General features: G+C 33.5%; 1 protein-coding gene across 6 annotated transcripts in view; it reads left to right on the top strand.

Moving 5' to 3' along the window:
• LOC123759398 (sex determination protein fruitless) overlaps positions 1 to 16,600 on the top strand; it is a 91,584-nt gene that overhangs the window by 61,001 nt on the left and 13,983 nt on the right. For 3 of the 6 annotated variants that reach the window (XM_045744392.2, XM_045744394.2, XM_045744393.2), the window contains exon 5: positions 5,893 to 7,098. The exons of 2 other annotated variants lie outside the window; for them this stretch is intronic. In XM_045744392.2, coding sequence (XP_045600348.2) covers positions 5,893 to 6,584 — 692 coding nt within the window. In that variant the 3' untranslated portion in view covers positions 6,585 to 7,098. Of the gene's footprint in view, positions 1 to 5,892; positions 7,099 to 7,119; positions 13,680 to 16,600 lie in introns of those variants that run through there. One more of the 6 variants, XM_045744395.2, reaches the window with a different exon arrangement.

Genomic DNA, 16,600 nt, shown 5'->3' with positions numbered 1-16,600 from the left:
TCAAGAGAAAAAAGTGTGTTACGTTCAAGCGACATATACCTGCGAAAGTGATAACACTTTCATAAAGTGTTATCACAAAGTGATAAATTAATTAAACATTTTCACACACCGGGTTGTCACTGCTTTATCAGGGCAGTTTTCCAAGAATGCGTTCACCTTTTCAAACATTCCAAACACTTCCCTGATCTCAGTGGAAGAGGCACCATCCTCCCTTACCTCCTCATTCCCTTACTAATGGTGTAAATTGTTGATGAGGACCTGCCATACTTCCTTGTGAGATCAGTCACACAGACACCACACTCATGCTTTGCTATAATTTCCTTCTTTAAATCCACAGTAATTGTGTCTTTCTTCCTCTTGACAACACTATCTTTAGCAAGCAGCTTCTTTGGAGACATCGTGTGTTACAAATTGTAGTCGCAAAACCACTAAAAACCCAAAGAAAAGCTCAAATAAATCCATAGGGATGCTTGTCGTGTGAGATACAACAACAACACTGGCGTCGGAGGCGTCCGAGAATTTGCGAGAACCCGCGAGACGCTAGGAAGCGCCATGTGGTTTCACTCGTTAATAGAGGCGAGCTCGTCAATAGAGACAAATTTGCTGCGAGTGGCTTGCTCGTTACTGGAAAAACTCGTTAATAGAGCCACTCGTTAATAGAGGTTCCACTGTACCGGTAAATATTGTAATGTGTATTCTTTTAGGTTACTATGAAAAAAAGTCTATGATTACCAGTACCATATCATGTTTATTCTAAGATAATAATATTGCACATAGAAAAAACAAAGAATACAGCATACACAAGTTATAATACTACTCTTGATAAGCTATAGAGTAACCTCTATGTAAATACTGTACAGTATGTCAAATTTGAGCAAACTGTAAAAAGAAAAATTGCTTCCTATTTCCTTTGAAGAGAAGAGATGGTCAATGCCCTCCCCTCCCATCCTCCCATGCACACACCCATTCCAAATAACCCTTGGCCTGCTCTATGAAGTTTTGCTTTAGACACCAGTTTATTAAGCTATCTATTTTGCTGTGCTATTCAGGCAGAAATTACTTCCCATATTAATGTGGCTTTATTCCATATCTTTAACGTCACTTGATATAGTACAAAACAGTTGTCTATAGAAAACTTCCTTGTTAACCCAAAAGCAAGTAAGGTGTTCCTGCTTTTTATTTTTAGCATGCTACTTATTGATGCAGTTCATTAGCATGACATTCTAGTCTCTTGATTTTCTCTAATATACATTTAATGGTAGATGTCGTTATGAAATATTTGTAGTTTTATACTGTATATGGTTGTGCCTGTATATACTGTTATATATATATATATATATATATATATATATATATATATATATATATATATATATATATATATATTTATATATATTACTCTCACTAATTGGAATTAATTGGGTCCAGATTTGTTGTCAATTGTGCAGCAGTTTTCATTGAATAATAATATTTAGTGGCTTTATGATTATTTTATTTTTAGGAACCAAAAATATTTTTACTTCCTAATAGTAAGCTCTTCACATTATAACCAAAGCTTGTTTAGTCAATTCAACTTTCTCTCAACAATTAACATATTCTGCACTTTAAATTTTTTGCCTTTGTTAAAACTTAGCCATATTGTTTTATTCAAAATGAGTACAATTTACAGTGCAATATACTGTACACTATAAATATTTTAGCAACAGAATTATTGAATTACAAGGTCTTCAACTTGTAATAGGTACACAAGGAGAAAATATATAGTTCTTATTTATTTACATGAAGGTACAATAGGTTATAGTCGTATGTGTTATTATTATAATATGTGTATGTGATGCATTCCTATTATGCCACTAATACACTTAAGTGTTTATGGTAATGCTTGAAGCTAACAAAGCAGTTGAAACGTCCATTTAGAATTTGGCGATTTGCCAGTTACGATATGGACAGTAAACCATAAACTACTTAGTGAAGCTATTACAGTATTAAAACCACTGTAGACAATTATGGGTTGTGTCTAATTAACCACCCGAACTCATATTTTTCAAATGCATTACTGGTATTTTGGCAAATATTGCATTTCTGACCATCATTTTTATTAATAATCAGTAATATTTTTATTGTATTGTTTAGTATTTTTACACCAAAATACAATTAAGGTGGAGGCTTTCAATGTGGGTATGGGCTCACATCAATTGGCATTCCCATTGAGTAACCTGCAGAGGTATGCCAGTAAAATGTCAAACATATACTGGCTCTGGTTTCATGTGAATCATTCAAGATCAAATTAGTGAGAGTACACATTATATACATTACATACAGTAATATACGTAATAATCCACAGGAAAATAAAATCAAACAAATGTGCAAGCTTCAGTATTTACATTATCAAGCAGAAATGTCATAATATAACTCGAAGGCCCTTTCATTTGTTAATTTGCTTTCCTGTATATTTAGTATTGTATAATACAAGCGTATAATTTTTGCTTATACAGTTAGTTATGTACCTAATAGCTAGAATGCACTATTTGGCCTACTATGCAAGGCCCAATTTGCCTAATAAGCTAAGTTTTCCTAAAGTTATATATTTTTCAATTTTGTTTGTTTTCTATGTGAAATGATTAAGCTTTACATTATATATGAGTTCACTTGTTTTAATTTGAGTTAAAGCTTATGTAGAAATATGACCAAACCTAACCTTTCTTAACCTAAACTAACATAATTAAGTCGGTAATTAATGTTCTTAATATAATATAATAATAGAATTAATTCAAATAAACCAATTGGATTTTTTTAAATAATAAAAATCACTGTCTATTAGGCCGAGTAGTGTGTTCTGGATATATATATATATATATATATATATATATATATATATATATATATATATATATATATATATATATATATATATATATATATATATTTATATATATGAACCAAAAATATTTTATATATATATATATGTCGTACCTAGTAGCCAGAACGCACTTCTCAGCCTATTATGCAATGCCTAATTTGCCTAATAAGCCATTTTTTCATGAATTAATTGTTTTTCGACTACCTAACCTACCAAACCTAACCTAACCTAACTTTTTCGGCTACCTAACCTAACCTAACCTCTACAGATAGGTTAGGTTAGGTTAGGTAGGGTTGGTTAGGTTCGGTCATATATCTACGTTAATTTTAACGCCAATAAAAAAAATTGACCTCCTACATAATGAAATGGGTAGGTTTATCATTTCATAAGAAAAGAATTAGAGAAAATATATTAATTCAGGAAAACTTGGCTTATTAGGCAAATCGGGCCTTGCATAGTAGGCTGAGAAGTACGTTCTGGCTACTAGGTACGACATATATATATATATATATATATATATATATATATATATATATATATATATATATATATATATATATATATATATATATATATATATATATATATATATATATATATATATATATATATATATATATATATATATATATATATATATATATATATATATATATATATATATATATATATATATATATATATATATATATATATATATATATATATATATATATATATATATATATATATATATATATATATATATATATATATATATATATATATATATATATATATATATATATATATATATATATATATATATATATATATATATATATATATATATATATATATATATATATATATATATATATATATATATATATATATATATATATATATATATATATATATATATATATATATATATATATATATATATATATATATATATATATATATATATATATATATATATATATATATATATATATATATATATATATATATATATATATATATATATATATATATATATATATATATATATATATATATATATATATATATATATATATATATATATATATATATATATATATATATATGAGACAATTTGAAAGGATTGAACGTGTCCCTGATCTTACCAGACACACACAACCCAACCAATAGTAAATTATCGGTAACACGATCAGATGTTCTGCTGTTCAGATCTGTGATTTGGAAAACATGCAGCTGGTATCTACAATCTAGATAACATGTAAACAATTTGAATTTGTGAATACGATTTAAAAACCTTCCAAACGCTAGGTATGTTTAATATAACATTTGGTTGAGTTATTTATACTTCACCATACTACTTTGAGTGGGTAGTGTGCGTGTGTATGGTAAGGCCGGAGAAGCAAGCTCAATCCCATCAAATCGTCTCCACATCTTCACTATACCTTTACACTATTGATGAATTCGGTTTGCATTTATACTGTATATAAATAATGTGTGTAAAGCTATGGAGAAACTAAAAAAAAAAATTGCCTAAGTGCTTTCTGTTCTTGAACATATTGTAGGCTGATATTGGCAATATTTAATTACTAGATAACAGGTACAGTTTTATTCCTATAATAATGCTAATTGCATTAATGTAGTGTTCAAGTCAAGGGAGCCGGTCGGCCGAGCGGACAGCACACTGGACTTGTGATCCTGTGGTCCCGGTTCGATCCCAGGCGCCGGCGAGAAACAATGGGCAGAGTTTCTTTCACCCTATGCCCCCTGTTACCTAGCAGTAAAATAGGTACCTGGGTGTTAGTCAGCTGTCACGGGCTGCTTCCTGGGGGTGGAGGCCTGGTCGAGGACCGGGCCGCGGGGACACTAAAGCCCCGAAATCATCTCAAGATAACCTCAAGATATGCTGAGGGATTTAACTTTTTGCACCCGTAATCTAGCAATAACCTCAATCTGATGGTTGGTTTCTTGCCCGTGTCAGCCCATAATTACCTGATCTTCACCTCAAACATTTTCTTTATACAGTATAATAACCCTCTCTACTCATTCTCATTACAGTATAATCTCTGATGATGTTTTCAATAACAAAAGTTCTAAGGCAAATGTTCAGTTTTTTTTTGTTATATGCATTTATGTACCATATATATTTAAACTGGCCCATCCCCCCCAAAAAAAGTTTTTTTATTGGTATACTCTCTCATTGTGTTACAAGTTGTAAAAGAACCCCACACAATATTTCTGAAAAAAATAAATCATGTATAGTGCTGCCACCAGACAATTGAAATGTAGATCAAAACAGTATGTAATAAATGTATTACAATATCTCCAAACAGCTCAAGAGGTAAACAATTTGGTGAATGTAGCAGAATTGTCTTAGTATCTGATTAACATCTGAACACTTGCTATTGCAGTATGTTATTTGACATAATAAATCAGCTTTTTCTTGAAATTTCAATCATCTACCAACAGCACTTAATATGATTTATTTTTACTGAAATTTTGTGTGTGGGATTACTTTACAATTGGAACACAATGAGAGGGGTATGCTAATCAATTTTAAATACAGTAGTTTTTTTTTTTTGGCCAGTCTTTTTGACTGGCCCAAGAACTTTTATTTACAAATATATATATATATATATATATATATATATATATATATATATATATATATATATATATATATATATATATATATATATATATATATATATATATATATATATATATATATATATATATATATATATATATATATAATATGCATGTTACATATAAGATTTGCATTGTTATAGATAATTTTTATTGGCATGTTCTTTGGTGTGATATCTCTTGGATTTGTTCTTGTGTATCTGATTAAAGCATGTCATGGTCTTGGGCACTGCAGAAACATACCTTATCTTGGGAAACTATAGTTGAGACACACTCTTCAAGCTTTTCTAGTATATTACTGTATTTACAAAAATGCATCTTAGAAGATTAGGATAGAAATGGTGATGGTATTTTTCATTTTGGTAAGGCCATTGCTGACAGTGTCTCATGTGTTTCAGGCCACCATACTCCCCAGGTACTCTCCTGTGCTGCATCCCCTGGACGGCCATATGATCCTACGTCCCATTTAGTTCCACTTTCTCCATCTCCTTCATCCACATCCTTGCCCTCCTCCCCTGCCCGATACCTGTTATCACCCCCTTCGCCAAATACCAAGCCACCGCCTGATCTTATATACCTGTCTGGGTTGAGAGGGATGGGATTGGGTCACTCTCAACCAGTAAGCCGCCTGGAATTGCTGACACGAGCTCTAACTCATCGAGCTTTAGCAGACATTCCAAAACCTGAACATCACAGCATTCAGCCACTTAACCTATCTTCCCTTAGTCCCTTTCGGCACATCGACACAAAACCCATTCTAAGTGTAAACCGCTCATTCCATAGTGACAGCTTTAACAGCATCAACATCAACAGTTATCACAACAATAATAATCTTACAAGCACCGGCAATGATGGGGGAAATGTTAGTACGCCTTCAGTGCAAGCAACTAATAGCACTAACGGAGGATTGGTGCACACCTGTCACCGCTGTGGAAAGGGCTACGGTGTAAGACGATCTCTTCACCGCCACCAGAAGTTTGAATGTGGCGTGGAACCCAAGTTCATGTGTCCTGTATGCAACAAGAGATGTACACACAAGTTCAACTTGAAACAACATATGTTATCTCATCATAAATATGCAGTACACTGAATTAAATAGATCTCTTAGCATTGTTACTTGAAACAGTCAGATGTGTATATCTCTTATAGGATATTCCAGTTTTAGTTGTACTGTACTTTGCTTTACACTGTAACTATTGATCTCATTTGCATTCTAGTGGATTTTGATTCTGATGGTCCCAGACCCTCGTGATTTTGTTTTGTTTATTGCTATTGTATACTTATTCTTTCCCAATGCATTGTTCACTTATGTTTTATATCTATTGGTTGTGATTAATTTGTTTAAGGTTGTGCAATTCTACTGTCTTGTATACTTGATATGCCAATACTGCATGGCTTTGTTGTTATTCCCTCCCACATCAGCCACCCTTCTCCCGCCCCCATTTTGGCTCTCTCCTAATCGGCTCTCTCTGCATGGCTGATTCATTTACTCTTCTCCAACTGTAACAAATTACACTTGGAGAAGAAAAATGAATAACCCCCACACACTGCTTCTATTGGAGTACTGTAGAGCTAACCTTAGCACACCACCTTGTCTACCTGCTAACCCCTGTGTTTTCTTGCAGATTACTTGCGTGCTTATAACTTTGTGAGAGCTGGTTTCCCTGGCCTGTTGCCCCCCCGGGTGTCCACGGATATCCTGGCCTGTCCCCCCCCTATAGGCCTCCCTCTACTCCTCAAAGGCCGAGAGAAAGCCAGCCCTAAATCCATGTTGGGCTACCCATTCTCAGAGAGTCCCAAACAATTTGCGTGTGAGAAGTGTGGTCGCACATATGCCTCAACAGGTAATTTAAAGCGGCACAAGAAGTATGAATGTGGAGTGGAGCCTCAGTTTTCATGCCCAATCTGCAAGAAAAAATTCCAGCATCGTCACAGTGTAAAGATCCATGTGTTTTCTACTCATCGCAATGAGGCAGGAGAAGGTGGCCCTACTGATGCAGCCAAAGATTCTCCAGCAATTTTTCCTACCTCTGAAGGAATGGCTGCTGTAGGACCAGGACCTTGTAAAGAGGAATTTTTCCCAATACCCCAGGAAGCCAATGCTCCCACAACCCAAAATCAAGATGGCTAGGTGTGCTGTTGGGACAGTATTTTGAAGATATTCCATCTCATAATGTGCCTGAACCCCTGTCGTGCTCAGGGGTAGAGTATTGTGTATCCAGATTTTTATGTAGTTAAATTAGTTTTCTGAGCATTGCAAGGATTCAGATGGGGAGAGATTCCAAATACTGTAAGTTAAATTACGAAAGCTTTCAATGAAATGTATCCGTTAAGCTAGATTGTTTTTATGGGTGGTACATAAGATGTTATTAGATACTGCTTGTAAGTTGGAATATACACACAGACTGTGGAATATGAATGTATCCAATAATAACCTTGAATTCAAGGAACCTGATGCCTGTCTGTGATGTAATTCTGAACTGTGTGTTTCATTGTATGTATCTTGTTGAGTTCACAGTGACAATAATGGACAGTCATTACTAGTAAGGTGGGAGTGACTGTGTTAGTGTCTCACGATATCAGTCTGTGTGTGTTCACTAGTGATGTACTGCCAAACTAAATGCATGCATGCACACACACACACACATACATATATATACAGTATATATATATATGTGTGTATGTGTGTGTGTGACCAGTTAACCAGTTCATATATATATTATATATATATATATATATATATATATATATATATATATATATATATATATATATATATATATATATATATATAAACTTTGTATTTATACTGGAACTATTTTATTTGGAGCATACCATGACTTAAAAATTCTAAAGTTTATTATTCCTATGTGGTAAGCTTGACAAATTCTCCTGGTTCAACATTTTGTCTAGCTCACAAATAAGCTTCATGCAACAGTTCCTATTGGCAGTGCATTTCTTGCAATGTACTATTTATTTGAAGGATATTGGTTAATTGTTGTCTGGTTCAGAGTGTTGATGAAAGTAAATTTGGTGCATTTTAACCATTGTGGGCTGGTAGATGAAGGGGTGACAGATGTTTTATTCTTTGCATTCTGTCCATTTTTTTTTTTTTTTGTAAACCATTATATTAGGTACAATGTAAATATAATATGGGAAAAAGAGATTTGGCACCCCTTTGACTATTATTTCAGTGAATGGAACACTATCAATATTTCACCTGTTTATATATATGATAGGTCATATTATTAATGGGCAGTGCAAGGCAGGACTTATAGACTCTCCCCCATGTACTAAGGATTCATTCAACACATGTTTCAGGTGAGAAGCCATCAGTAAACAATGTGGTGCCCATTCTTTCATATGACTCAGGGATTATATTTTCTACCAAACATGGGCACAGCATTTGATCTCTTGTAATATTTAGCTGTGACAAACTGTTAATATTGCCAAACTCAGGGTACAAGTACAAATGAAGCCATTTTGAATTCATTCCATAAAATTAAATGTTGCTTCTAGTAGGGATTTTTATGTAGCACAGACGCAATCAAATATTTACGTGCCAGTATAGCTTAACCATTAGACACTTGCCTATCTTATTGTATTGTAGGTGCTACAGTGCCATGTATAGAGTTGAAGATCAAATTCTCAGGCAGTGTTTCCTTAAACATCTTTAATTGTTGGTTTAAAGGTGTGATAGACCACCGACAACTTGGTGCCTGCCAATCATGACCTGATGGTCACAGAGGTGTCTGTGGCCACTTCTCAACCTGCTGATCCTAGTCAGATTATGAATCCTAGGATGCCGCAGCTGTTTAGAATTATTTTATGTATGCTAGAGGAGTAGCTGTGGCATCCCATTTTTTAATAGTATTTGTATCAAGGCATGTTATATACCATTACTATATATTTGAATATTTGTTAAGAAAGGAATGTCTGGTAGTTAGACAATCAAGTTTGAAAAGTTTCTGTAGTGGTTATGGCTGAACCAGGTGTCTAGGAAATATATTTTTGTTCAGGGACCTGGCTTGTTTATACCTGCTAGAGGAAGTTTTCTGCTGTTGGTATGTATTTGCATATTAGTAAGCTCATTACCACATTATTTAATGGAGTATTTATTCTAGTTGCTATTTGTTGCTAAATACTTTGGGCAAGGCTGCATTAATCATTTGCATAAAAAATTTGTACAGTATTATTAGGTTTGCAACAAATGTAACCTTGCCTTTAGTTCTGTTGACTGAAATACAACGAAAAGTTCCTCAACATTGTGAAGGTTTCTGCAACCAATACGGGTATTATGCAGGTATATGTTTGTCGTAGTCTTGGACCACACTGTCTGATCCTCCTGTCCTGTACTGCCTTGCAATGTTTATTTATACAGTAACAGTCTGTGCCCCTCCAAGAAATTATCGAATACTGTACTGATACTATGAAAGTGTCAATTGTTATGAGAAACACACTAAATTAACTTGTGCTGTGCCTTTTTTTTTTAGTTAATTACTCTACAAAAGGTAAACTATATATTTGTGTTACCAACTTATGGATTACATACTTAAGCTAAATATTTGTTAAAAATTGGCATTTCATTGAATGTTTAGATTTGGTTGTGAAGCACAGTACATGTACATTTTATGTGCAAAGTTTCTAGACAGTTAATATAAACTTGAATGTTAAATGCAATTACAGTATTTAAGAAATAGTAATAATGACTTTTTTTAGCATTGTCCAAAAACTCTGGTATGCCTTATAAAGTTCCTGATGCTAGGTTAATTTTTATCACCTATGCATATACCTTAAAAATGACAGATTTCTGTGAAGCCCAGTTCTGTGGCATGATATAAAGGTGCTCATATAACTAAATGCTCAGACTGTGCTCACTCAAATTCAGTTATATATTATAGAAATATTTACATGAATTTTCAACTATGAGGCTAGTTAATTGGATTATAATGTAGCATACAAATAATGATCAGTTAACTGGACCAATTGTGCCAATTACATAGTTGTATTATTTTCTCCCCCAAATTCAAGATCTCTCATAACCAGTCACTATTTAATCATTAAATATACATTCCCAACTACAGAGATTGACCCTTTGAATATATTACTGCTAACTGAATAAGGCCAAATTAGTACAACCTAAAAAATTGTCATCCACACTTCTGTGTAAATAAACATCCATGGAAATGTTTTTCCACGGAAGTGTGGATGACAATTTATATGACGTGGGTGTGGATCACTAATTCCTCTGAGCTTCAGTAGTAGTCAGGGAAAGTAAACAAAAATTCCTGTTTGGCAACAGGATGCTGCTTCTGGAAGCTTTCCTCATTAAGACTATTCTCAATAGCTCGGTCGATAGAGCTTCGGCCTCACACACGTGGGGTCCGCGGTTCGAGTCTCCTAGAGCCCGGGTGAATGGAATAGTACAACCTCCTTATTGCAGTACAAATGATGCCTAATTACTTCTAGTTACAATTGCTCACTATTGCTTAATGTAATCTTTATAATGTGATAACTAGTACTGCTCTATGGTATTGGTGGAGAGGGACTTGTATGACTGCCCTTGGAGGGGCCACATCATCTTATGGGGTGATCAGCTTTGAAACAAGTCTTATAAAATGGGATTGGCTTAATATCTAATTAAGTTGTATATAGTACAGTACTGTAATGCTTTAGCACCATGAAATGTGGAGAACACAGTTTGTGAGATTTTGAACTAATATTGTTTTACCCATATTTAACAAATTTCAAAAGTTCCTTGTATATACTAACATGTTTTAATTAAATGGTAGAAATCTAGTAGTATTTGATTTGTTTATTTTGATTTTTTTTCATATCAGCGAGTTGCATACATGCAGGTCATATACTATCTGATATGATTTTGGTGGATAGATTACTGCAGATATTTTTTTGTACTGCTGGTATTATATTTATCCATATTTATTTTTTAAACAGTATATTGAGGTATTGTCCAAGTTTTGTACCTCAAAGTGTTTACTGCATTTGGATTAGGTGTTCATTTCCATGTAATCAATATCCTTGTATGTTGATTTGCTTTTCAAATAAGGAGAAAGTACAATGTTTTCATGTATAGTGATATAATATGTTTTTGTTAAAATTTTCAAAATATTATTTTTCTTATTTTTTTATTATGATAAAAGTTACTGTACTGTGTTTGCTAAAGGGGGCTTTCATTTTCTTTTGGGTAACCTCTGGGTATTTTTCTTACCAGCAAATTAATATTAATTAAATTCTGCTGTAAACTTTTAATTAGAAAATAATTCAATATGCCAGTATATTGGTCAGTGGTACTGAATATTATATTTTGTTGCTCTGTATTCTTGTGAATTTTGAATATTGTATTTGTTGAGTGCAAACTTGTCCAGTGTAAATGACTTCTATCATAACTATAAAAGGCAGTATTATTAACATAATATGACATAATGATGGATATGCAGACTGTTGTTATTTGCAGATGGCACTTTCAGTGCTGGTGAACATACAGCTAAACTAATACACAATAACGTTAAAACCATATAATCTTACCTAGACATTTCATAACGTGCCGAGAAACAAGATTGTAAGAACATATTGAAGCCATACAGTAGTTTCATAACCGACATCCCTGAACTCCTCAAGCATACACAACCAACTGGACCATGATGTGCATGGTCCAGTTGATAATGTATATCAAGTGGAAGTGCTACTTGACTTACATGGAGTGTACCTGAGGAGTTCAGGGACGCCAGTCGTGATCCCATTGTACGGACAACTTCAATATTTTCTCATCGGTATATCATGTTATTGTGATTTCATTGTTCAAACAAGATTGTATTCACATGTTTGGCAGAGGGTTCGATTAACCTCAGCATGTCTATGAGAAGATATGGGAAAATAAAGTAAGGCTTATGCTGTATAAGGGACAACATACAGAAAAAGGCCATTTTTACTGAAAGTGCAATGTGGGGGGGGGATGTAAGCAATCAATGGCAATTTTTTTTCTCTAAACAAATATGGCTGAGGGCAGCATGTTTACTGCATCCAAATTTATTGCATGTTGCCATGATAAGTTATTTCACAGTTTAGTACAGTAATTTTAGCAATTACTGTGATAACTGCCAGTAATGTAATTCTGCCTAGTTACATTTGAGTAAACACATGGCCATAACACTTGTCTCAGGCTGTCTTGGCTGTAATGTGTTATGATTATTGTAGTGCATAACTTGTACTCTACTTCTTGTAAGATTGTTTCAGTGGCATTATTATCATGCAATTCGTGCCAGTGCCCTGCTTAATCTTTAGAGAATGCCAAATTTTGCAATGCATTTTGATGGTGGCACAATCTATAGATCAGAGTAACCTCATGTTTAGTACAACCATAACTTCAATGTGATTACCTTTTCAATAAATTATTTAATAAAAGTCCACCTAATTTAAAAACAAAAAATTATAAAATCTCTACCTTTGTTATTGTCTTTTAAAAATTTATATCCTTAAGAAATAGCTGCGTAGTGAAAACATTCACGGTAGTTTATATATAAAGCATTTGTCAATCTACCTCAGTTCTTAGTTTGATGAAATTATTTTGGATGCTTTTTTGTATAAGCTGTTGTTAATGGTTTTAAATGATATTGAGAATGGCATTAATACTTTACTGCATTCAAGCCCACATAATATAACACTCTTGGCCATCATAATATTCCACCTTACTTTGGGATGAACAAATACAAATATCATGGCAATTATTTTTATAAACAGTGTTTTCTAATACTTGCTCTGTTATGTGTCTTATATAATTGACAAGAGAATCCCCTGATTGCAAGTTCAATGCTGTCATATTGAGATGATATTAATGGAATTACTGTACAGTAGTATAATATGGCCACATTTTTTTTGCATTTGTTGAAAGAGGTCTAAACCTTCCATATCAGTGGTTATTTTTTATTAAGTTTATTTTTTCTTAACTCATTTGTAACATTTATATAATACAGTACAGTACAGTATACGTAAAGTGAGAGTATAAATATTGCCAGTTATGGGGGTTAGGAGTCCCAGGTGTCTTCCCAATAAATGGCAACATCATTGTAGCTAATGAGTGTTTGGAATGCATTGTGGTAGGGCATTATTTTTATAGTAAGGGCAGTTGCCACTTTACTTTGCATTAATAAAGATGTTGCGTTTAGAACATTTGTTTAATTTTACCTTTCTGGGTACAGTTACCCATAACAATGATAAAAATAAACTACTGTAGTGCTTTCATATTAAAATATGCAAAATATCTAGGAAAATACAATTTGAAAATTATGATCTAATTTTTTGTACATTTATGTGCATGTTTCCAAGAGAAACTATTAATACTGTAGATATTATTTATTGTCAAATGGGGTGCTTTTATTATATTTATTATATATATTATATTTTCAGGCAAATGTAATGTGTTTAATTCTATAATGACGAGGGTAAACACTTAGTAAGGTGCATTATCCACTCCACTGTGCACCTGGTTTTGGCAAAAACTTCATAGTGCAATTGTCAAGGACATATTTTTGTTATTTTTATAAGTGTTCAGGTAAAGGTAATGCCAAACTGTTTCCAAACTCAACCATTTTCATTTCAAAGCACAAAGAGTGATGAAAACATTAAAATATAGCCTAATTAAAAAAGAAATAGCACAACTCTCAGAGCGCCTTAGAGCGCTCTGCACAGTACAGTGGTTAAGCAAACAAACAAAAACCAAGATGTGGTAGACAGCAAAAAGCTAAGAACTGGCAATGCGCTGCTAAAGCCAGGTGTGTCCAAATTGAAAATAACTCCAAAACCTACTGGCACACCCTCCTTCCTTTCACGTTAATACTGTATCTTAACACTCGGTGGTTCCCAAGAAACATGCTGGTTATCAGCCAAGAAAATAGTACAATTTAAAATGTCACCAATATTTGGCTTGCCATTGTCAATTGTTGGCTATTTTGATTATGAACATGGATGTTAAGTACATTGCAAGAATTTTGTGCCATAGTGGAGATTGGAAGGTGTATATAATATACTGTACATAATAAAGTAATTATGCACATTGTATAAACTGGTGAAATTCTGTTAAAAAAAAGTTGATACTGTAATAAGCCTTACAAGGGCCATAATGTCTGCTCTTTATATATTTTGGTTAATCTCTCAAAATACAGCATTTCATCTACACAAATTAGATTGTAGTAGATTTTGTAAAGAGAAATGTCTTTTTTATTAATTTATTTTATTACATTATGTTAGAAAACACGTATAGCAATCAGCAATCACTGTTGAGAAGACCTCATTCAGCTCTTTGGAGGTAGGTGCGTGCTCAAGAAACAGCAAGTATTTCCTCTGGATTGTGACACTTGAGGCATTAGAACAGGAAACTGGCCACTTGAGTCTCTAATTTGCCTAATGAGTTTTTCACCCACCTTCTCTAAAAACATAAGTGCACATTTTCCACAGATCCCCAGGGGTCTCTTAGCCTATTGGCACAAACCTGTAACAATGTTCAGAGTCCCTGTACTGTACTTATTAGTTTTCTGGGTCTCCTTGAAGGCCTGACCACCCTCATTTGTACTGTGATGTACAGCCAATGTAGATACACATGTTTAGTCCCACACAATCTGTTTACCATCCCTCCATGGCAGCAGGGTGATCCCATCTGGACATTTGTGACTGTTGTCAGGTATACACATTTGAGGTTTCCTTTGTGCTGGACACCCAGCTGTAGCCAAATTTCTCTTGATGATGTCATTGACTGCTTCATGTCTAGCAATCTTTCCCTGTCTCCATTTTAAATTCATACCATAATAAGTGACTGAGGACAGGCAGATTTATCTTAGTTACAATCAAGTTTTAAAATGGTTGAATTTTTAAATTTTACGTAAATCATGGAGACTTGTATTTTGGTGACCACAGAATAACTTTGAGCTACATTGTAAAGAATTTACTAAATTGACAGTGAGGAATTCCTGAAACCAGCAACTTCAAGAACAAGAGGTCAAAGATTCAAAGGAAACAATGGTGCCAAAATAATAACAGAAAGTTTTCTTTTTTTCAAACAGTAGTAAATGGTTAGAACAAGTTAGGTGAGAAAGTGGTGGAGGCCAAAACTGTCAGAAGTTTCAAAGCATTATATGACATATAACGCTTTGAAATAGTTATATGACATATAACTATAACCAGTTATATATAGCTGGGAAGATGGGACACCACAAATGTAGCTCTCATCCTGTAACTACACTTAGGTAATTACAAGGTTCTGTCCTGAGACCACTACTATTCTTAATTTATGTGAACCACCTACCAGAGGAAGTGAGCTTGAGCATGTCTGTTTTTACAGATGATACAAAGCTGGCGAGGAACATAAAAACAGATGAGGACTGTGGGAAGTTAGAGAAGAACCTAGACAAACTCCAGGAGTGGTCAAACAAATGATGCTGGAATTCAGTCCCAACAAGTGTAAGATAATGAAGATGGGAAAGGGAGAAAGTAGTCCAGAAGGCATCTACACCAAAAGGAAAAGGCAGCTACAGGAATCAGAATGAGAGAAAGATTTGGGAGTGGGTATAATTCTGACACTAACACTGGAGGTAAAACAGGATAACATGGGCATTATATGGGATGCTGATAACTATAAGAACATTGTTTAGAAACCTAAATCAGGACTCCTTCAAGACAATCTACACAATGTTATACCAATGCTGTAATGTGCATCAACAGCATGGAATCCACACTTTGTGAAGCCAACCCATCCTGAAATGATAGTACTTATTATAATTATTTGGTCCAAAGTTCTGTACCAATGTGTAGTTATGGACAACTAGTGAACTACTTTTAGTACTACAGGTATTAGTGTCCAAAAAAACTAAAGCTAAAAACCAAACTAAATATTCCTAGCCCTAGTATAGCATATATATTTATATACTGTATATACTATACTATATTAGGGACAGACCTAAGGTTAGGTAAGGTATTTTACTTTGCTGTTAAAGAAGTTATCAGTTTCTCCAAATTCAATACACAACAGTCAACTTTCTTATGGTCCATCCTACATATTGGAACTTTTAACAGAATTGTTACTATTAGTACTTTTCA

The sequence above is a fragment of the Procambarus clarkii genome, chromosome 32 (assembly GCF_040958095.1).
Source record: "Procambarus clarkii isolate CNS0578487 chromosome 32, FALCON_Pclarkii_2.0, whole genome shotgun sequence".
Classification (NCBI taxonomy): domain Eukaryota; kingdom Metazoa; phylum Arthropoda; class Malacostraca; order Decapoda; family Cambaridae; genus Procambarus; species Procambarus clarkii.
Note: the sequence above shows the minus strand (reverse complement) of the source record. Positions and strands in the feature narration are given on the sequence as shown.